The sequence below is a fragment of the Lynx rufus genome, unplaced genomic scaffold (genome assembly GCF_022079265.1).
Source record: "Lynx rufus isolate CCGP_SWC_20201006 ecotype Redwood Valley unplaced genomic scaffold, mLynRuf1.p SCAF_6, whole genome shotgun sequence".
NCBI lineage: Eukaryota > Metazoa > Chordata > Mammalia > Carnivora > Felidae > Lynx > Lynx rufus.
In genome coordinates, this window is record NW_025814878.1 from 21,099,705 (window position 1) to 21,121,534 (window position 21,830).

The following is a 21,830-nucleotide window of genomic DNA, read 5'->3' on the forward strand; positions in this document are numbered from 1 at the left end:
TAATGGAGAGGTATATGAAGTACAGTGGGCAGGTAGAGAGCTCAGTCAGCTGGAAAAGAAAAGCTTTGGGAGACCCCTTCCCCCACATCTGTTCCCCTCTCATCCTGCCATCAAAGAGGAGGTGGGCAGTTTGTAAAATGGCATCTCGAATGGCATCTTGAATGACTTGTACATGTCTTCCATGTACAAGTTCACTCTGTTCTGGTCCAAACAGAGCAGAGATCTTTTGTATTTGTTGTTGGCTAGTCTCTGGAGAATTTGATAGAATTTGGTGGCCATACTTTTAGAGCAAATGATTTGCTTTTGTTGATTTGTTGCTAGAGATTTAAGTAATGATTTACTGCTAATGACCACATACATGTACCTAGATTTATAGTTTTTTGTAACATTTATTTATTATTTTTGAGAGACAGAGACAGAGCATGAGTGGGGGAGGGGCAGAGAGAGAGAGAGAGAGAGAAAAGGAGACGCAGAATCCGAAGCAGGCTGCAGGCTCTGAGCTGTCAGCACAGTCTGACGCGGAGCTCGAACCCACGAACCGTGAGATCATGACCTGAGCCGAAGTCGGACGTTTAACCGACTGAGCCACCCAGGTGCCCCCATGTACCTAGATTTATCAATGGTATTCTGATATTTGGCTTAACAGGACATCTGGCTGACAATGAAGAGTTAATTTCTAAAGATGGGTCCCCTTATCTGTAAAGAATTCACTTAGCTTTTCACTGAATTTCCAGAAGAATTCTACCTTTTAATCTCCATAGTTGTTTGAACAGTTCATAAACTTTATCAGAGTTGGATGTGATGATGAGTCACATCTACTTAACTAAAGTTTTATCTGGATGGTCTTTAGCATCGTTAAAAGGGCCACACTAAATAGGAAAAGTGGAGTTGAGGGATGGGGCCTTGATGAAAGCTTCAGAGTTCATTTTTTTGTAAGTGTAGACCCCGTTCGACAATTATGAGCATATTAAGGGCTGAGATAAAGACACCTTATTTTCAAGCCTCCCTCCCCCGAAAGCCCAACCTGAGAGAGAGAGAGAGAGAGAGAGAGAGAGAGAGAGAGAGAAACATAATTTCTCACAGTATGTTTAACAGGCAGTTTAGTTACTGTGTCTGTGTCCACCCCTGCCAGAATTAGTTCACAGAGCATCTGTTGTTGTATCAAAAATGTTCTCTAGTCACAGCTATATCCTCCCTGAAGAAATGCATTTTAGCAGGTCAGCCCGCTCTGTGGTTCTAGAATTAGAAGTGTGAGTGCAGGGATCTGACCTGTGTGAATTCAGTCAGCGGTTGGTTATATTTATTACAGGAACTGAAGATTTGCAGTGTGAAGAAATGACTGTTTGTACCAAGTGGTTAGAAACAATAGTACACACACCAACCTGTTCAACACTGGAGAACGGTGCACCTTTCTTAAAATCACGAACAAGTTTTCAAGTAGTTCCAGCCAGGTTCCGCTGGTCGTTCCTGACACACAGACGTTATCTAAGGGACACTGATCTACCTTCCATTGGCAAGGAGCCTCCTAGTTCGCTTTTGGCTTAGATGAGTCTGTTCTGGGAGAGGTTGTGAGATTCTCTCTGGGTTTGATCAGGCGCCCTGGCACGTGGGTCGCTAGGGGATCCCAGATGCCCTGTGGCTTTGGCTATAGATGCTCCTCTTGGGGGTCCTGTGGCCCCTTGCACAGGCCTGTTTGTAGATGGAGGCTTGTGGATGTTGACTGAGAGCTCTGTCTTCTGGAGTGGTGTGTCCATTCACCATCTTGGACACACTCAAGGTGAACATCTTGCTTTGCCCACCTGGGCTAAACCTTGAATTCTTTTTCTTTTTGGTCACTTTTTAAAAGTTATGACATGTCACGCAAGTACCTAAAACATCTTCCATGTAACAAATAACTGTGAAGTAAATATCAATGTAACCATTACCCTGGTCAAAAAGTAGAATGTGGCCTTAACCTCTAGAAACCTCCTGTTGTTCTTGCTTTCCAACAGGAAAAATCCAGATGTAATGAAAAGAGCACAGGACATGTCTAGGTTCAAATCCTGCCTGTTATGTACCCGGCATCTATGATTTGAGTTTAATTTTGAGTTTATTTCTTCAACATTTTGAACTTGTTTTCTCATCTGTAAAAGAAAGACCACAGTGTCTGTGTTTGTGGGAATAAAATGAACTTACTTTTGTAAAGTACCTCAAAGGTCCCACCCCTTAAGCTGGAAGCACTGTTTATGGAGGGCAGGGTGGATTTTCATTTAAGTGCAATGGAATACAAAGGAGATTTTATAAATCTCAGCCCTCTTTCCCAAATGATGTCCTGTCGTGATTTAGCTGCTGCCTTCCCTTCTATCCATTATGCTCCAGAGATACGCTGTGGGGAGGAGGGAAAGAGGAACAAAACAAGAAACGTGGTCAGATGACAGGGACAGCCACAGGCACTTGACCCCGAGGTTCATTTCATTCACATAAGCAAGGTGCCTTTTTCTCCCACCCTCCATCCACCTCTGAAAGATGTCTGGACTGCTAGAGCTGGAAGGGCCCTCCCACATCCTCTGATTAATAACCCCCTCTTCATTTTGTAGGTAAGTAAAGCAAGGCCCAGAGAAGAGATGGGATTATCTTATAGCTACTTTGCAGTTGAAAGATGACTAGGTCAGGATTTGGAATCGGGTTTCTTGCTCAGCCCATGCCTGCCTGTTCAGATCTCTGATCCTGAGGGCGCTGAGAAGACAAACCGCTTGGATGCTTGTCCTCAACGTTCAGAAAGGTCACAGGGACAGGCAGCTGGGTGGCTTAGTTGGTAAGCGTCCGACTTCGGCTCAGGTCATGATCTCGTGGTTTCCTGAGTTCGAGCCCCACATCGGGCTCTGGTGCTGACAGCTCAGAGCCTGGAGCCTGCTTCGGATTCTGTGTCTCCCTCTCTCTGCCCCTCCTCCACTCACGCTCTGTGTGTGTCCCTCTCTCTCTCTCTATCTCTCTCTGTCTCAAAAGTAAACATTAAAAAATTTTAAAAAGGAAAGAAAGGTCATAGGGCCAGGGCTCAGTCAGAATCCAAAGGCCCATGACAGGTTCGGTTTCGTTAGCTGCTTTACTTAGCGATTGCGTGTTAGCTTGTGCCTGAAGGTGGGGCTTCTCTGTTGCTCTGGAACTCTCTTCACTCAGTCCTGATTTCACTGAAGCTCAAGTAAGTTTAAGAGAAGTACAGGGAGGAAGCTCCATCATGGGACATCGGGTGTGACAAGTGTCTGTAACTGTCCATTTCATCCTAATGGCATTTGGTGTGTATTTTTAGAACTCTAATATGTCATCAGTACCTCGATGGACTTAAAAACAAAAAAAACAGGCACAGGGTGTAGCAGGGATAAGGGAAAGATAAGGGGACCAATGATTCAGCACTGAGCCTACTCTTTGGTCATTACTTGTATACTTCCTGAAGAATCCTTAGGTATTGATAGGTAGAAGGAGAAGGCGAGGAATCACTGGTTAAAGGAAGGTTATTTTTAATATTTGATAAGTAAGAAATGTTCAATTACTTACACTCGTTCATACAGAATTTTAACTTCTTTTCTAGTTTACACACAAATAGGTCTAGATTTCAGGTGGGGAGAGTGATATGTTATTCTGAAAAAGCCACTGAACACGGGTAGGGAATATATTGTTTCATCTTTCCTAAAACAGAGCAGCATTGCCATTTTATTCCGTTGTCATTAACCAGTCAAGAACATGAGATGAGAGGCCAGACTTCTGATGCCAGTGCGGCCAGTATCCCGTGGGGTTTTAGAAAACCATGTCTCATTTTTGTCCTTGGCTTCCTCCTCTGGAAAACAACAGCTGATGTCTAAGTTCCCTTCGGAGCTCAAGAGTTCTGATTGGCCTCCCAGTACTTAACTGCTTAAGGGTGATGCATGTGAAGTTTACTGACACAAAGACAGGAGCGCCCGGGTGGCTCAGGGTTAAGCATCCTACTCTAGATTTCGGCTCAGGTCATGGTCTCGTGGGTTCATGAGTTCGAGCACTGAGTTGGGCTCTGAACCGACAGGGCAGAGCCTGCTTGAGGTTCTCTCTCTCCTCTTCTCTCTCCCCCTCAAAAGATATAAGCTTAAAAAAAAATAACAAAGATAGAACTTACTGCTGAGCATAAGATGTGACAGACCAGGTTATCAAAAATCTGTGTTTGTGTTGACATAAAAATGTTCTAAGTGCATCCTGCAGGTGAAGCACAAGGCCGAAGATTGCAGCCGAGTCAAAGCTGAATGAATGATATTGCTGCTTTCACTGGAAGCTTAAAGCTAGCCAGAGAGAGAGGATATATTCATGAGTGACAAGGTGGATGAGGGGGGTATCATTAAGCCTCGCCCCTGCCCCTGGAGGTTGTCTTTAAAACATAAATCTGATCGTTTCTCTCCTTTGTTAAAAATTCCCGGGGCGCCTGGGTGGCGCAGTCGGTTAAGCGTCCGACTTCAGCCAGGTCACGATCTCGCGGTCCGGGAGTTCGAGCCCTGCGTCAGGCTCTGGGCTGATGGCTCAGAGCCTGGAGCCTGTTTCCGATTCAGTGTCTCCCTCTCTCTCTGCCCCTCCCCCGTTCATGCTCTGTCTCTCTCTGTCCCAAAAATAAATAAACGTTGAAAAAAAAATTAAAAAAAAAAAATTCCCTAAGAGCTCCTCTCACAGACAGGATGAAACCTCGGCTCCTTAGCATCTGAGAACTGTCTTGATCTGCCCCCCGTCTCAGTCCAGCCTCACCTGCCAGCTCACCATTTCTCCCCCATGCTTCTCTACCCCTCCACCCAGGTTCTCACCTGTGCCTTCACCTATACGGATAAAGTCCTTGTGTCGGAATGCGAACTCATCTTGTCCTTCCTTTCTCCGCTGCGTGTCCCAGTCTGGTCCTTCTCCCTTTTGTATCATAACCTCTTACACCTGGCCAACTCCTGTTCCCCTGTAAGAGTCCCCACAATATGTACCTGGACTCCCCAGGGCAGACTTGGGCAAGACTTCTACACTTTTCCACACATTCCCACAAAACCTTATAGTTCTCCATTAAGCTGCTTGTTCTGCGCTGTGTAATTGTATTTACTCGTTTATCTCCCTGCCTGACAGCAACAACGTTGGGAGCAGGACCTTTCCTTGTCTTTTGTGTGACCCCAGCCCACAGTCTGGTGCTTACTTAATTAGGTTGACTTTTCAAAGACAAATGGTAATGTTATTTAAAAGCTTCTCTTTTTCTGTGTTTGGTATTTTGTTGGACTATAAGCACTGTTGTGTTTGTGAAAGTCCTGGAAAGGTCACCTAGAACTCAGGAGGTGAGAGCCGAAGCCACAAGACAAGGGGTGGAAATGCAGGAGTGAGGAGATAGAGAATTGGGAGAGTGTAGGGTTGAGCCCAGAAGCCTCTATTTTAGGGGGCTGGGAAAGAGAAGTTGGTAAAAGAGTAGTTGGGGACGAGGAAAGTCAGGTCAGGATGGGCAGTCCTCATGAGACTCACAGATAGGGAGAGAGTCTGAAGAAAGGCTACTAAATTGGTCCTTAGGCTGCCACTGGTGACCTTCCAAAGAGCAGTTCCAAAGAAAGCTTTGGATGGAAGAAGCCAGACTTCATGAGAGAAAAATCATTTTTATAAGCAGAAAAACAATACAAGTAAGCTTTTGAGAAATGAAGTAGGATAAATGATGTCAGCAAAACAGAAAGGGAACTGTATTTTGAGGTAATGGCCAGATAGAGGTAATATTATGGTTTTAAAAATCAGAGCCAGTTGAAACATGGTCGTAGACAACAGGAACCCGTGAGGAGGGGGAAAGATGGCGGATACAAACAGAGAATGGGGAGGATGTTCCCTGAGGAGGTGGCAGTAGTAGGTGGTGAACTCAGGGGCACAGGTGGAGGTCAGGTTTCCACCTGTGTCTCCTAGACAGACAATTGGGGCAAGTTTTGAGACGGAGCAAAAGAATGGTGAAGTCGTTCATTAGGTGGTGTTGGAGACTTGACAGAAATGTGGCCCCCGCTCTGTTGCTACAATATTGCAAGTGCTTTGGTGAGAAGAATGACTTCATTTGGTGCTTTTGTTCAGCGCTTATGAATTTAATTAGGTTGATCTTTCAAAGACAAAAGTTCATGTGATTGTTATTAAAAGCTTTTTTTTTTTTAATGTTTGGTTAATTTCATTAAATTTCATTAATTTTCGGTAATTTCATTAAACATCTTTTGGAATTTTTGTCCTTAGGGAAAGTTGTCTGACTTGATCAAACAGTGAGCTAGATTATCTACTGAGGAAAGAGAAGTGCAAAGACAAAAATAAGGAATCAACAGAATGGAAATGATATACCAAAGGGGTGGTTTAACTTCTCTTGCTGGATTTGATGGCTCAGGGAATTTTTTATAATACCAACTATTCTGAGTGTGGTAACCCGGAAAGGGTAGTTAACCTGTGAGTGGGAAGTCTGATGCAAGAGCCAGAGAAAAATGAACAATCCTTGCTTTTTCAGTAGGTGAAGAGACATGTTGCCTTTTTTTTTTTTTTTTTTTTTTTTTTTTTTTTTAATGGTAAGCAACACACAAAAGATAGAAAAGCAAAGACAGTCATTTAAATGATCCAGGTCTTAACAAAGCACTATGGATTGTTTAAACAAAAGGCTTTTTGTGTTGTTTTTGTGTCCATAGCCAGTCTGCTGTTTCAGCAATTCTATTTTAATTCCTGATAAAGTGAGTAACTTGAGTGGCCTCTATATTTCACTCAGTACAGCATAAAAATGCTACATTGAAGGTACGGTGGATAAGGCTCGTTATCACTCTGTGTACAACTGAAGTCTCCGCTGTTGGTTTAGAATCTTTGCAGGCTATTTGATATTAAGTAACCTTGGTGATGCTCCGCTAGGGCCAGTGATAGGGCTTTCTCATTCTAAAGTGAAATGAGATCCCCTCCAGTTTGGCTGAGCTGTGGTGCCACTCAGCTGGGGCTGGCAAACTCTTCACATGCTCACATTAATCATGGGCACCAGAAAGCGTTCGCTTTCATTCCAATCAGATTGAGTTCTTTGATGCTCCTTGAATTAATTTGGGGATGTGAGAAGAAGAAATGTTAGCAATCAGTTTTCTACAACGGCCAATAACCTTTAAGCATAAATCTTTCCGTGGTTTGCAGTGAAAAATAAAGCTAACAGTTCTTTCCAACTGCTTCAGTCTTAATACTTAATTCCTAATTTTTTTTTTTTTTTTGGAGGTTTCTATTCCTAAGAGAAAGTAACCATAGAGGGAGGATCCTCGTCAAAATGACCTTTTTAAAACCTATCTACATGAAGTGAAATTGCCTGTGGTGTTTAAAGTCAGTAAGGGAGATATTGGTCCCAGGATCAGGAAGGGAGTGGTTCTTTCCAATACACGTTAATACGTTAGTCAGCAAACTCATTTCCTGTTTGACTCTTGGGCTGATGACACAATTGTGCATTTTCTCTCTGCGGTGCTCTATCTTTCCCTATCCTGATCACTTTATTTCCCCAAGTCCACTCTGTAGACTGACATAGGAAGTCATGTGGAATTGTGCTAAAATAATTTTTAAGGGTATGAATTCTGCAGTTTGCCTGTCATTTTTTATTTTTATTTTTTCCTCCCTTGGCAAAGAAACCTATCCATTTCAAAGGCGTCCATTCCAGGGGCACCTGGGTGGCTCAGTCAGTTAAGCATCTGACTTCAACTCAGGTCATGATCTCATGTTTCTGAGTTCAAGCCCCACATCCAGCTCTGTGCTGACAGCTCAGAGCCTAGAGCCTGCTTTGGTTCTGTGTTTCCCTCTCTCTCTGCCCTTCCCCTGCTTGTGCTCTGTGTCTCTCTCAAAAATAAATAAATATTTAAAAATTAAAAAAAAAAAAGAACAAAGGCATCCATTCCATCACCATATCCTGTCTTCTACCCTACTCCTACCCAAAACTTCTGGGAGCTTTCTCTGGTTATAGCTCACCAGAAATCTCTTGGGCGTTGTCCATGATACAGTTAGGTTTTGAATACTGGATTTGGTCAGTTTCCCTGAAATTCTACTGAAACTAATACATTTCCTTGGATAGAAAACACCGATTGAGCCCTGGACGTCTCATCTTCCCTACCTCATTCTCTTCCTACCTGCTTTTCCCTCATCCTTTTACTTTTTGAACATATGATTGGGGCCCCTCCCCCATTAAGTTCTGTATCGATACTGGCCCCAGCCCTTGCTCCCCAGTTGTGCTTAATAAACATTGGTGACATGGCCAGTATAGATGAGGCAGGTCATATGCCTTGGGTTTATTACAGTGGAAAGCGTGTTCAATGATAAAATACACCTGGGAGAGGAATGGGGCGGGACCTCTATTGTGTAATCACAGTACCCTTTCAAGTGCTGTTTGTTCATTCATTTAATGAACTCACCCAGCCCCTGCTAGCCACCCACACAGAGTCAGATCGATCATGCAGGGCTTAGAAACCACTGGGAGGAGATTGGCTTTTACTTTCAGGGCCTGGGAAGCCACTGGAGAGGTTTGAACTCAGGAGTGACATAATCTGATTCATCGTTTTTAAGGGGCTCAGTCGGGTTCTGTGTTAAAGGTTCACCACATGGGTGCCAGGGTGGAAGCAGGAGACTGGGTGGGGATTAGCACAGAACTCAGGTGAGAGGTGGTGGCCGCCTGAAGCTCCCTCCTGTGTTGGAGCTGGAGAGGGATGTTTAAAGCAGGAACTCTTCAAGCATTTTAAGGGAGGCTCGATGTGCAAGGTACTTGCAGTAGCAAAATCAGAGCTTTTTCTGAAACAAACCAGTGTTCTTGAGGAACTAAAAGCAGATGCCACGTTTAGCATTCCTCCCCTCCGCATTGACCCCTACCGTAAGCTAAAGTCTTCTTCATCTTCTGAAGTTATTCTGTGAGTGAGTGTGAATCACTTGTGACATAATAAAAGAAACAGATCAACCCTCTTTTCCCCTCGGGCCTTTTGGCATTTCTCACTTGGAATATGTAAGAAGTCTCATATGATCCAAATTCTGTTTCCGTCTTTTCTCCTACTGTGGCTCTCAGACCAGCAGTATCAGCATCACTTGGGAATGTACTAGAAATGCAAGTTCTCTGGCCCCACCCCAGACCTAGTGAGTCCGACACTCTGGAAGTGGGGCCAGCAGTGGGTTCAACAAGCCCTCCAGGTGGTTCTGAGGCACCTTACCTTGGAAAACCTTGGCTCTGTAAGTTGCCATGTGAACTTGTTTCTCCGTCAGCGAGGCCCCTTGAAAGTTGGAAGTATCCCTTCTGCTGCACTAGCTCATTACAAGCTAGGATTTGAACACATAACTGTTCACATGCAGGGTTTGAGCTCTGGACGGCTGCTTTTCATCACTCTGGCTGTTAGCAGAAGGTGACTTATGTAAATTGAAACTCATTCCTTTCAAGGGAGCTCCCTTTTCCTTGACACTCGGGTGATACTTGGCATATTTCCTGATTGACTTTCTTTCTTTCTTACCCAGTTAAGCAAATGATATGCTAGCACCTGGGACATTTGCCTTACATGCACCATTAAGAGAGGAGGCATTTGTTTTCAGAACTTTTAGAGAGGCTTGGGCTTAATCATTAAAGCCATGCATTTTCTCTTTATCTTTTTATGTTTTATGGTGCATTGGATGCTAAGTATCATTGAAATGATGACTCTGGCAAAGAAGTGATCTTATGGACTCACATATGCATTTGTTGGAAGATAAATTTGGGTTTACTACTCCATATATAAACAGTATGCTTTTATGCCATTATAAATATTACTGTAAAACTATATAAAAATTCTTACTCTAAAGAGGGGAGGGAAGAAAAGAACCAATCATTAGTCTAATACTAAACCAAAGGACATATTTCTTTGAAATCTATCCTTTAAAATTGCAACCAAATTATCTAGGAAAATACCCATATCCAAGATCTATAATAAATTCATAATGTCTTTTAAGATTTTACACAGCTTTTCAGCTCACTTGGTAGGCTATAAATAACCAAGGAACCTAAAAACGTCTGAACGTCTATAATCTCTTAATCATTCTAATTTTTTATTCTTAAAAACAATTTAAATGAATTGAAGTTCAGCTGTTTCAAAGAATTTGCAGAAAATCCGGATGTATTTTTGAAACATCCACTGGGCCTGATTGGCAAGGCAGAATGTGAACCACAGTATGAGTAAGATTTTTTTTCTTTTCCACTGTTGCCAAACCCAATAAATTAATGAGCTAGAAGGTGAATCACTTCTATTTTAAAATGCGTTTTGGTTTAATTTTCTTAAGAAAATAAATTCCCTAATGGTTACGAAGTGCAGTGTTTGAATGCGACAGATTTTTCCTGTGTGCTTGCTTGAAAGCTCAAATTAGATTAGCTGTATAATACCCAATACAGCTGTTGGACTGGAATTGATTTTCGTTTAAGCATGCATGTTTATAGTCTTATGTGTCCTTAGTTCTCCACTAATGGACAAAGATAGATCATAGAACTGGCCTTTTCCCCTGTTGTTGATAATCTGATGGATAAATAATTGGGAAAGAAGTTTGTAAACCTGGATCTTCCAGAAACTTTATACCTGGGTTTCATAATCCATAAGACACATATAGTATTTGTTCTCTTTCAATTCCCACAGAAATACTTTAAACACGGATCAAATAATGATGGCCAAGGGCTTCCAGTTTAGAAAATAATGCATTTATTTAGTGTCATTAGTAATGGCTTTAAAAATCAGTGATCTGAAAAAAGGACTTTTTAGACTATGGTTCATCATAGGACATCCTCACTGAAGCAGCACCTCATGACTATTATTTTTATAATTAATTTTGGAAGTAGAATCCTCCCAATTTCAATGACCTTGGATTATAGTAGGAGGATTATGAAAGATTTAATATGTTAAAAGAAACCACATTTAGATTTTAAAATATGGTATGCCTATGTTTTGATGATCACTGGGTGTTATATGTAAGTGATGAATCACTAAATTCTACTCCATAAACCAATATTACACTATATCTTAACTAACTAGAATTTAAATAAAAGCTTATAAAAAATAAAATAAAATATGGCATGTCTAGAATGCTCTGCTGTTGTGGAGTACCCGAATTGTGCTTTTGACTTGCATGTTCCAGAACTTTCCTGGCAGTTCATACCTGGACGCACCAACACGACCCATATGACTTGAGGAATGACAATATTCTTATCTGTTCCTTCTGGCTTTTACTATAGCAGTGCTTATTTCAAATACTTCCTTCATCATTCCTTCACTTCTTTTTTTTTTTTTAATGTTTATTTATTTTTGAGAGAGAGAGAGAGAGAGAGCACTAGTGGGGGAAGGGCAGAGAGAGAGGGAGACAGAAAGTCCAAAAGCAGGCTCCAGGCTGTCAGCACAGCGCCCAACGAGGGGCTTGAACTCACAGACCATGAAATCATGACTTGAGCCGAAGTCAAACACTTACCCGACTGAGCCACTCAGGCTCCCTTCTTCCCTTCTTTTTCACACAGCCTAACAAGTCAGCAGACTTCTCACTTTTTTTCCTTGTTTGTTTGTTTGTTTATTCATTCATTCATTCATTCATTTATGAAGAGAGAGAGAAAGCATGAGTTGTGGAGGCGCAGAGAGAGCGGGGGAGAGAGAGAATCCCAAGCAGGCTTTGCACTGTCAGTGTAGAGCCCAATATGCGGCTCAAACCCACAAACTATGAGATCATGACCTGAGCCAAAGTCAGACACATAACCAACTGAGCCAGCTAGGCGCCCCTCACTTTTTTCCTTTTAGCATCCCCTTATCATACAATATCATTTCTTTGGGGACTAGAAGACCCCAGTGTCTCCTCTCCTTCTACTGTTCCTCCTTTTCCCTCTCATTTAAGCCAGTCGGGCTTATTAGCCATTTATTTAAGGTAAGAACTTTGTTCTCTTTGAGTATATGTCAAAATCTTTATAATAAATTCAGGAAATTTTTTGCTATGTGTATGTTTTCTCTTATAGAATTATAAATATGAAACAATCAACTCTGGTGCATTATACCATTCAGTGATAAAAAATGTCCATGTACTTTTACCGGCATCACTGAATGATTGATTGGCTTTCTCCTCCTGTGGATAACAATCAAGCTCCTATTGTGGTTTATTTGGAATATATGTGTCAGTATCAGAACTTTGAGCTGAGTCCTGGCATCTTAGGGAAGTGGGTAAGCAGGAAGAAGGTGATAAATGCAAGTAAGATCATGTTACTTCTCTGTTCCAAGTCTCCAGAGGCTGTCCCTTGGCCTCATGGTAAAAGCCAGAGTCCTTAGAACCCTCAAGGCCCTAACATAGTCTGTCCCTCGTTTACCTATCTGGCCATGTCTCCTGTTCTCACCCCAAACTTTACTTTTCTCTAGTTCTTTCTCAGGTTGACGGGACATACTTTCTTTGCTCAGAAATCACCGCTCAGTGAGACCTGCTACAAATGCTACTCCCTATTCCCTTCCTTGCTTTATTTTTCTCTTAGAAATCCAAAATCAAAGTGTCAGTGGGGTCGTGCTCCCACCGACCTCGAGGGGAGAATCCCTTCCTGCCCTTCCAGCTTCTGGGGGCTCTGGGAATTCCTTGGCCTATGGCTACATCACTCCTAATCTCTACCTCTGTCTTCACGGGGTTTTTTCCTTCTGTGTTTGTATGTTTCTGTGTCTCCACATGGCCCCATGATCTCTGTTTTCTCTTCTTATAAAGACATAAGTCTTGTTGGAGTAGGGCCCAGCCTAGTGCCCTCACTTTAACATGATTACATCTGGAAAAGCCCTATTTCCAAATAAGGTCACATTCACAGGTACCGGGGGTTAGGAGTACCTAACACATCTTCTTAGGAAAAGAAATGTAGCCTCATGATATTTTGGTAAAGATATAGCCAAAGGCTTGGTAAAATTGTGGTATCTTGAAGAATTGTGCAGCCAAGCACATCTTGCGGACTTGCTCGCTGGCTTTTAAAAGTAGAAGAGTTTGAGGTAGTTATGGTTTATGTGGTAGATTCCGGAAGCGGTGTGCAAAGTTCTGACATATCCTTACCTCAGCTCTCTCATCAGAGAGCAGCGCACTCAGAGTTGTTTGTTGAATGAATCTCATGACAGCTTCCGAGACTGAGTTGAGTAAAGTCCTGGCTTTACAGAGGTGGAATCCGAGTTTCCAGCAGGTTCAAGCGTTGTCCCCTAGACGTCACAGTTAGTACGCCCCCTAGTACGGCCAGGTCTGTCTTGATTCCAGACACTCCACTGCTTCTCCATGTAGAATCCCTCCCAATAGTTAACTTCCTGTTCCTGAAACACAGAGAGTAGCTTTTCATTGCTGTTGCAGATTCCCCACCAAAAGCCTCTCAACCTCATCCAAGAAGGATTGAAGTAAACATGAAATAAGCATAGCAGGGATCCGGAAAATCTGAGATTCAGCGTTATCCCTGTCTGGAAGAGTCACTTGAATAGTTGTTGAATATTCTCCTCTCCCTCCTTGTTCACGAGGTAGGATTGCCCGTTCTAGTCCCCTCTGAAGTTAGATATGGTCACATGGCTTATTTTGGCCAAAGAAATGAGAGTAGAGTCAGTAAAGAAAGTAAAGCTTTCTGGCAGAATCCCTAGGAGCCAGTGTGAGAGTCACCACGTTCTCACCGTGCTGCCATGTGACCGATGAACACAGGTACTTCCCTCTTTCCAGTCCCCAAGTGACTGTGCTAAGCAGAGTTCCTGCTAGCTCTACTTATACCAGGACAGCGTGCAGCAAAGATTCTCCTAGTTTCTGAAGCCACTGAAGTTTGGGAACTATTTGTAACCGCTGCATATTCTAGCTAATTGTGACTGATTCAGTAAACTGAAAAGTAAAGCATGGAGCATGGAAATTCATTGAGGATTTCCAGCAGAGAAGATTACGTTGAATAACTCCTCCAAGCCTCTTTATTTTATTTATTTTATTTAGAGGTTTGTTTATTTTTGAGAGAGAGCGCACAAGCAAGGGAGGTGCAGAGAGAGAGAGGGAGACAGAGGATCGAAAGCAGGCTCCGTGCTGTCAGCGCAGAGCCTGATGTGGGGCTCGAACTCAACAACTGTGAGATCATGGCCTGAGCCCAAGTCACATGCTCAACCAACTGAGCCACACAGGTACCCCCAAGTCTCTTTAGTAGATAGACTCTTTTAACATGTCTAAAATAGCAACATGAACAGTCTAATATAGCGAAATACATGAAAGTTTGGAGGCCAAGAAAGGTTTAAATTCGTAAGACGGTTAAATGACCATCCAGTGGTATGACATTATTTTTCTCTTCTGTACTTAAAACTTTGGTCTAGCAAGGAATGTTTGTCCACTGTTCTTGCACTAAAGAAAATAGTTTGACATGAAAGGAAAGAGGAGGAAATTTATGGTTGAGAAACCAGAGGATACAACGAACAGTGATACCTTTCTCCAAGCAGTACCGTGAGAACAATAGGTCGGCTTTAGTCCAAATTTCTGTTGCAAGAGGAGTATGTGTTAAAGGTAGATCTTCCATTACATTTAGTGTCTCATTTCTAGCCTGTAGCTGCTGGCGTGGCTCGCTTTAAAGTATGCTCTGCCTTGCAGTTATTCTCAGTTTAATGTTGGAAAAGTCTTTGCTTATTCATGATGGCTTGCACTTACTTATATCTCACTCTCCAGACAATAAACTCTATTTAATGAACAAAGCCATGGTTTTAGAAACTGAGAGCTGTTGCAACTTGACAAGAGGAGATTTTCCTAGATTTCCCCTAGCGTTGGAATAAGACAAGTGACAGTGGAATTCGGTGACTTTATTAGATTTCAGAAATTTGATAAGAGTGAAAACATTGGTCATCTGCCATAAATGTATGCTGCCCAGTCTCACCTTAGACCCGGCATCCTAATTCAGTTGACATCCCACTATTTAAACATTTCTGTGACGCAAACTTCATTATGGAAAAAAGGGGCATTGTCTCTTAAACTAGGCTCAAAAGGTGATGGTGGAAGTACTAATATTTGCCAGATTTCCATACTTTCATGGATAATAATTTTGCAGTGTTTTGGTCTTTTAAGATGTAATGTGTACCCAGTCGTGTCAGCTATTTTTAATATTGCCAAAAACATCAGAACTCGTCTCAGCTTTAGAGATGATCCAGCCCAACAGCCCTTCCTTATTTTCCAGCAAGAAATCTTTTCAAACACATCTGACGGGGTACCCAATACATGAAAAAGATTTTCAATATTATAAAAGCTTGTAATTTTAAACTTATACTTCTTATAGGGTCTATTAGTGAGGGGAAAAGACTAATTGGAACAACAGAAGGACTTCGTTTAAAAGGGCCTTGGCTTGAGGCACCTGGCTGGCTCAGTTGGTAGAGTGTGTAATTTTTTTTTTCTTTTTTTTTTTTGGTAGAGCATGTAACTCTTGATCTCAGGGTTGTGAGTTCCATCCCCACATTTGGTGGAGAAGTTACCTAAAAGTAAAATGTTTAGGGGCACCTGGTGGTTTGGTCGTCTGAGAGTCTGACCCTTGATATGAACTCAGGTCATGATCTCACAAACTGCTGACAGCACAGAGCCTGCTTGGGATTCTCTCTCTCTCCCACTCTCTCTCTCTGCCTCTCCTCTGCTCATGCACACACACACACACACACACACACACACACACACACACACTCTCTCTCTCTCTCTCTCTCTCTCTCTCTCTCTCTCTCTCAAAATAAGTAAGCTTTAAAATAAAATAAAATAAAATAAAATAAAATAAAATAAAATAAAATAAAATAATAAAATCTTAAAAATATATATTTAAAAGGGCCTTAGCCTTCACTTTTTATTTTGTTTTGTTTGTCAAGTATTTGAAAATAATGAATTATAACATAAGTAGATACAAAGTGGTAACTTTGTGTGTGTGTGTATATGTATGGCTGATTGCATTTAATTCTTTACTTTTCCATTTCAAGTATAATTAACATACAGTGTTATATTAGTTTCAAGTGTACAATATAATGATTCAACGATTCTATACATTACTTCGTTGCTTATCACAGTAAGTGTCCTCTTAATTCCCTTCATCTATTTTACCCATCCCAACCCACCTCCCCTCTGCTAACTACCAGTTTTTTCTCTGTGCTTAAGAGTCTGTTCTTTTTGTCTCTTTTTCCCTTTGTTCATTTGTTTTGTGTCTTAAATTCCACATATGAGTGAAATCATATGGTATTTGTCTTTCTCTGACTGACTTCAGTTAGCATTATACTCTCTAGATCCATTCGTGTTGTTGCAAATGGCAAGATTTCATTCTTTTTTATGGCTGAATAGTATTCCAGTGTGTGTGTGTGTGTGTGTGTGTGTGTGTGTGTGTGTGTGTGTGTGTGTGTTGTGTGTATGTACACACACACGAACACAAACACACCACTTCTTTATCCATTCATTGATCGACGGACACTTGGGTTGCTTCCATAATTTGGCTATTGTAAATAAAGCTGCAGTTAGTTTAGGGGTGCATATATGTCTTCAAATTAGTATTTTTATTTTCTTTACATAAAAACTCAGGAGTGGAATTACTGGATCCTATGCTAATTCTATTTTTAACGTTTTGAAGAACCTCCATACTGTTTTCCACAGTGGCTGCACCAGTCTGCATTCCTACCAACAGTGCATGCAGATTCCTTTTTCTCCATGTCCGTGACAACACTTGAGTTTTTTATTTTAGCCATTCCGATGGTGTGAAGTAATATCTCATTGTAGTTTTGATTTGCATTTCCCTGATGATGAGTGATGTTGCACATCTTTTCATGTGTCTGTTGGCCATCTGGATGTCTTCTCTGGGAAAATGTCTGTGTGTATCCTCTGCCCATTTTTTAATTGGATTATTTCAGGGGGGGTTGGTGGTGGTGGTGTTGAATTGTGTAAGTTCTTTATATATTTTGGATATTAACCAATTACTGGGTATATCAGTTACAAATATCTTCTCCCATTCAGTAGGTTACCTTTTTGTTCTTTTGATGGTTTCCTTCACCGTGCAAAGGCTTTTTATTTTGACGTACTCTCAAAAGTTTAATTTTGCATTTTTTTCCCTTCCCAGAAGAGACAGACATGTCTAGAAAAATGTTTTTATGGCTGATGTAAAGAATTGCAGCCTAAGTTTTCTCCTGGGAATTTTATGGTTTCAGGTCTCACATTTAGGTCTTTAATCCATTTTGAGTTTATTTTTATGTATGGTATAAGAAAGTGGTTTAGTTTCATTCTTTTGCATGTCGCTGTCCAGTTTTCCCAGCACCATTTGTTAAAGAGACTGTCTTTTTCCCATTGCATATTCTTGCCTCCTCTGCCAAGGATTAATTGACCATAAAAGCATGAGTTTATTTTTGGACTCTATATCCTGTTCCCTTGATCTATAATTCTGCTTTTGTGCCAGAATGATACTGGTTTGATTACTATAGTTTTGTAGTATATCTTGAAATCTGGGATTGTGATACTTCCAGTTTTCTTCTTCTTTTTTATGATTGTTTTGGCTCTTCTGAGACTATTGTGGTTCCATGCAAATTTTAGGATTATTTATTCTACTGTGGAAAGTGCTGTTGGTGTTTTGAAAGGAAATGAATTAAATCTGTAGATTGCTTTGGGTAACATGGACTTTTTAACAATATTAGTTATCCCAATCCATGACTGTGGAATATCTTTCCATTTATTTGTGTCATCTGCAGTCTCTTTCATCAGTGTTCTATTGTTTTTGGAGTACAGATCTTTCACCAACTTGGTAAGTTTATTTCTAGATATTTTACTCTTTTTTGGTACAGTTGTCAATGAGATTGTTTTCTTAATTTCTCTTTCTACTACTTCATTATTAGTGTATAGAAATGCAGCAGATTTCCGTAATTAATTTTGTATTATGTGACTTTACTAAATGCATGTATCAGTTCTAGTAGTTTTTTGGTGGAGTCTTTAGGGCTTTCTGTATATAGTATCATGTTGTCTGCAAACAGGGAAAGTTTTACTTCTTCCTTACCAACTTGGATGCCTTTTGTTTCTTTTTCTTATTTGACTGCTGTGGCGAGGACCTTCAGTACTATGTTGAATACAAGTGGACATCTTTGTCTTGTTCCTGATCTTAGAGGAAAAGCTCTCAGTTCTTCGCCATTGAATATGATGCTAGCTGTGGGTTTTTCATACATGGCCCATTTTATGTTGAGGTGTGTTTCCTCTAAAGTGGTAACAGTTTTTATTGGTTTGTTACACAAGGTTCACCCTGAATCCTTAGGAGACTTCAGCTGATAGGACAACAGAAGAGTTAATTTGCAACACAAGTTAATGAAATGCAAAACTACTATTACTTTTTTCTCCTAACTTTAAGGTAATTAATTAAAGAAAATCAAATCAAATACTTACAGAATCCCAAAACTACACAGAACAGTGAAAAACACTAATCACGCTTTATGTAATATTCTCTCTGTAGAAGGAAAGTAGAATTCTGACCATTCTGTTTACATTTTTTTTTTAGAAAACTTATTAATGTTGGAAAAAATGTGAAAATATTTCTCACTGAAAAGAGATTAATATGAATAAATCCTTATTAAAAATAAGTTGTATTCTGGAAGTTTCAGAATTTTTTAAAAAAAGTTTCCCTTTTACTCCATATTAAGAGTGGTTGCAAGCCGAGTCCACAAATTAGTTAGCTCCTAAGCAACTGAAGCAGCTATCTTGTGATTACATAATGCATTTTTAAAGTTGGTTTGACATCCTAAAAGATCCTCATGACTATTTCCATGGGGTTTTTAAAAATCTGATTAGCAGTTCTGGGTTGGAAACTTTATTCACTCCCACTGTGAAGTAGCAGAGGAGAGTAAGGATCTTTTTCTCCCCCTCCCGGTTGGAGAATTTTTATCCTTTCACTAAAGTGACCGTTCGTCATCTCCTGTCTGAGAAGAATCACAGATCCTAGTGTTGTTACAGAGGAACTCTGAAGATGCCCTACTTTACTTCCGTGCCATTAGGTGCACAGTCTTGTCATGCTGTGCGAAGGGGAACCCTTCCCAAACCAAACACATTTCGCACTCCTTTATGAGCCGGATATTTAAAGGTACCCTGTGGTGAGTGAACCCTTTTGCAAGGCAAACCCTCCTCTAAGGTGCTGGCTGGGTACTAAGAAATCTCTTGGGGCTTTAAAAAGCCACTAATACTTTTCTTGCTGCACTTGCCCCCACTGATCCGAGTAATTACAATTAGCACAGTGGTCCCTCCTCGATGAGAACCACTGGTCTCTGAGCAGCCGACGGCCCCAGCCTTGCTGCGAAGCAGGGCGCCATGCTTCCGGTTACCTTCCACTTGCTGGTGCCAGGTATTTCTCTGTAGTCTGGCAGACGGCTCAGACTACCACCCGGCTTCACATTAAATTCCACTCGATGATTATAGCCTGTTTGGCATCAAAGTTAGGTTGAGAACTAAAAATAAAATGAGGGCATTGTAATCCGTGACTTCTCGTGTCCCTTCCAGCTGAGGAATCTATAAGAAGCATAGCGCGAGAAGTTTTGTTTTTTTTTTTAATTTTTTTTTTTAACGTTTATTTATTTTTGAGACAGAGAGAGACAGAGCATGAACGGGGGAGGGGCAGAGAGAGAGGGAGACACAGACTCTGAAACAGGCTCCAGGCTCTGAGCGGTCAGCACAGAGCCCGACGCGGGCCTCGAACTCACGGACCGCGAGATTGTGACCTGAGCCGAAGTCGGCCGCTTAACCGACTGAGCCACCCAGGCGCCCTGAAGTTTTGTATTTTTTGATGAGCAGTTGCATCATCCACTGCCGTGCATAAACAATTACAGTAATTAAGAACCTGGTTTCATATTCTGAGTCCATTGCTTATCTGTATAACATTTACTGAGAAAATAATTTAATTACTCTAAACCTGACTCAGAAGGTTGTTGTGAAGTCTAAAGGTAATCATCCCATTAAAGCATTTGAACATGATATGTAGTGTGTAATCTACTAACTCTTAGTTGTTTTGATCATCATTTTCATTATTAATAGTATGATTATTTTGAAATCTTACGCCTAGGAAAATATTGCTAGAAAAGGTAAATAAAGAGAAGCAAACAAATTCTGGTTTTTTACGCCCTTCCTCCCCCACCCCTTCCCTGGCCTGTACCCTCTGCAGAATGTGATAAGCTGAGGCGGGATGGCTACCGAAGTTCACAGTACTACTCCCAGGGGCCGACCTTTGCAGCCAGTACCAACCCCCTCTGCGATGATTATCAAAACGAAGATGAAGAAACAGATCAAAAGGTAAGGCTTCCCAATTCCACATGGGAACCTGGACTGGGTCCCAGAACAGAAAAACGACATAAGTTGAAACACTGGTGAAATCAGAATAAAATAGGGTTTCAGTTAATAATGGTATCTCAATTTCTTAATTTTGACCAAGGTACCATGATTATTTAGCATGTTAACACTGTGGGCAGCTGGGTAAAGCGTTCACAGGAATTCTCAGCGCTATGATTGCAACTTTTCCGCAAGTCACAGTCGGTCTAAAATTAAAAAAAAAAAAAAAAAAGGTAAGGTTAGGATTCAAGGAATTCATTAAAGGGTCACAATCAGTCAGTATATTTGTGCATTTTGAATATTCTCTTTTGGGTAGAAAAATTGAAGGTCTTGTTTTTGTTTTTTGGGTTTTTTTCCTCATGACCAAGAACCCACTCAGATCCTAAAACAAGAGCTCTAAGTATAACAGGCAAAAGTCACTGTTTCACAAGCAGTCAGTGTTTCTCAGAAAGATTGAACAGAAGCAGCACTTTGACTTAATATTATAGCACTGGTCAGTTCACTTGGAGATGCTTTGTTACCCTGGCCGCCTTTCTTCTCATGCCATATCTTGTAGTATGTACAAACTACTTAAGGCAAATATATTTTCTCAGTAATAGATGCCCCATGAGCAGATAAAAATGTAGAGAGATTTTGACTCATATGGGTTTTTTAAATTCATTTTACTTAGTACTATGGACTTAAAGCTTGATGGACACGTGTTGATTTAGAAACCATTTTTTAATCTAAGAAATTTCGGTAGAATTAGGTCAATGCATAAATGCATTACTGTTTAGAGAACATTAGTCAAAATTTATTGTTCTTCCCCACATAAATAACATCAGAGAAAAGGGTGGATAACAGTTGATCAAAATGGGAAATTTACTACCATAATTTTTTAGTCCTCTAATAAAAACTCAGGTTTTTATTTGAGAATATTTTTTCTTATCTCTTTAAAAGTATGTTCCCATATTAGCTTAGTCCTCTGGGACTCAAAATACACAATACTGTATTAGGAAATACTGTAGTAGGAAAAGGAGCTACCTCAAAATTGATCTGGTTTTTAATTTTAAAGTTTTTTTTTTTTCTCATTGATATGAATAAGGAAAATAGAAATCAAAAGATGAGTTATATGGTGAGGATTGTGTTCTCTTCTTATTTAATTTTTCAACCTTATTGAAATTGTAATTGACAAATAAAATTGTACATATTTAAATCATCCGTTTTCTTTGTGAAATGGCCATCACAATCGGGTTGATTAACATATCCAGCATCTCACAGGCTTACCTTTCCTCAGTGGGGAAACAGCAGTAAACAAGTATAATATAACACAGTGGTGATGCACATTATGAAGAAAAATAAACTCGTAGTAAGAGTTTGAGAGTGACGGGCTGCTATTTGAGATTGAGTTTTCAAGAGGGGGCTCTCCGAGGGTGTCATTAGAGCAGATCTCAGAATGAAGTGTGGGAACACCACATGGGAATATCTTTGGGAAGAGCTTCTGGGAAGAAGAGATAGTAAGTACAAAGGCCTGGGGACCCTAGTGTGGTTAATCCTGTGGAAGAAGTAGCCAGATACCAGAGTGGCTT

At 40.8% G+C, this 21,830-nt stretch overlaps 1 protein-coding gene across 5 annotated transcripts in view; it reads left to right on the plus strand.

Annotated features, from left to right (window-relative positions):
• NHSL1 (NHS like 1) overlaps positions 1-21,830 on the plus strand; it is a 107,044-nt gene that overhangs the window by 47,469 nt on the left and 37,745 nt on the right. For 4 of the 5 annotated variants that reach the window (XM_047101591.1, XM_047101593.1, XM_047101594.1 and 1 more), the window contains exon 3: positions 20,099-20,226. The exons of the other annotated variant lie outside the window; for it this stretch is intronic. In XM_047101591.1, coding sequence (XP_046957547.1) covers positions 20,099-20,226 — 128 coding nt within the window. The remainder of the gene's footprint in view (positions 1-20,098; positions 20,227-21,830) is intronic. 5 annotated transcript variants of the gene reach the window in all.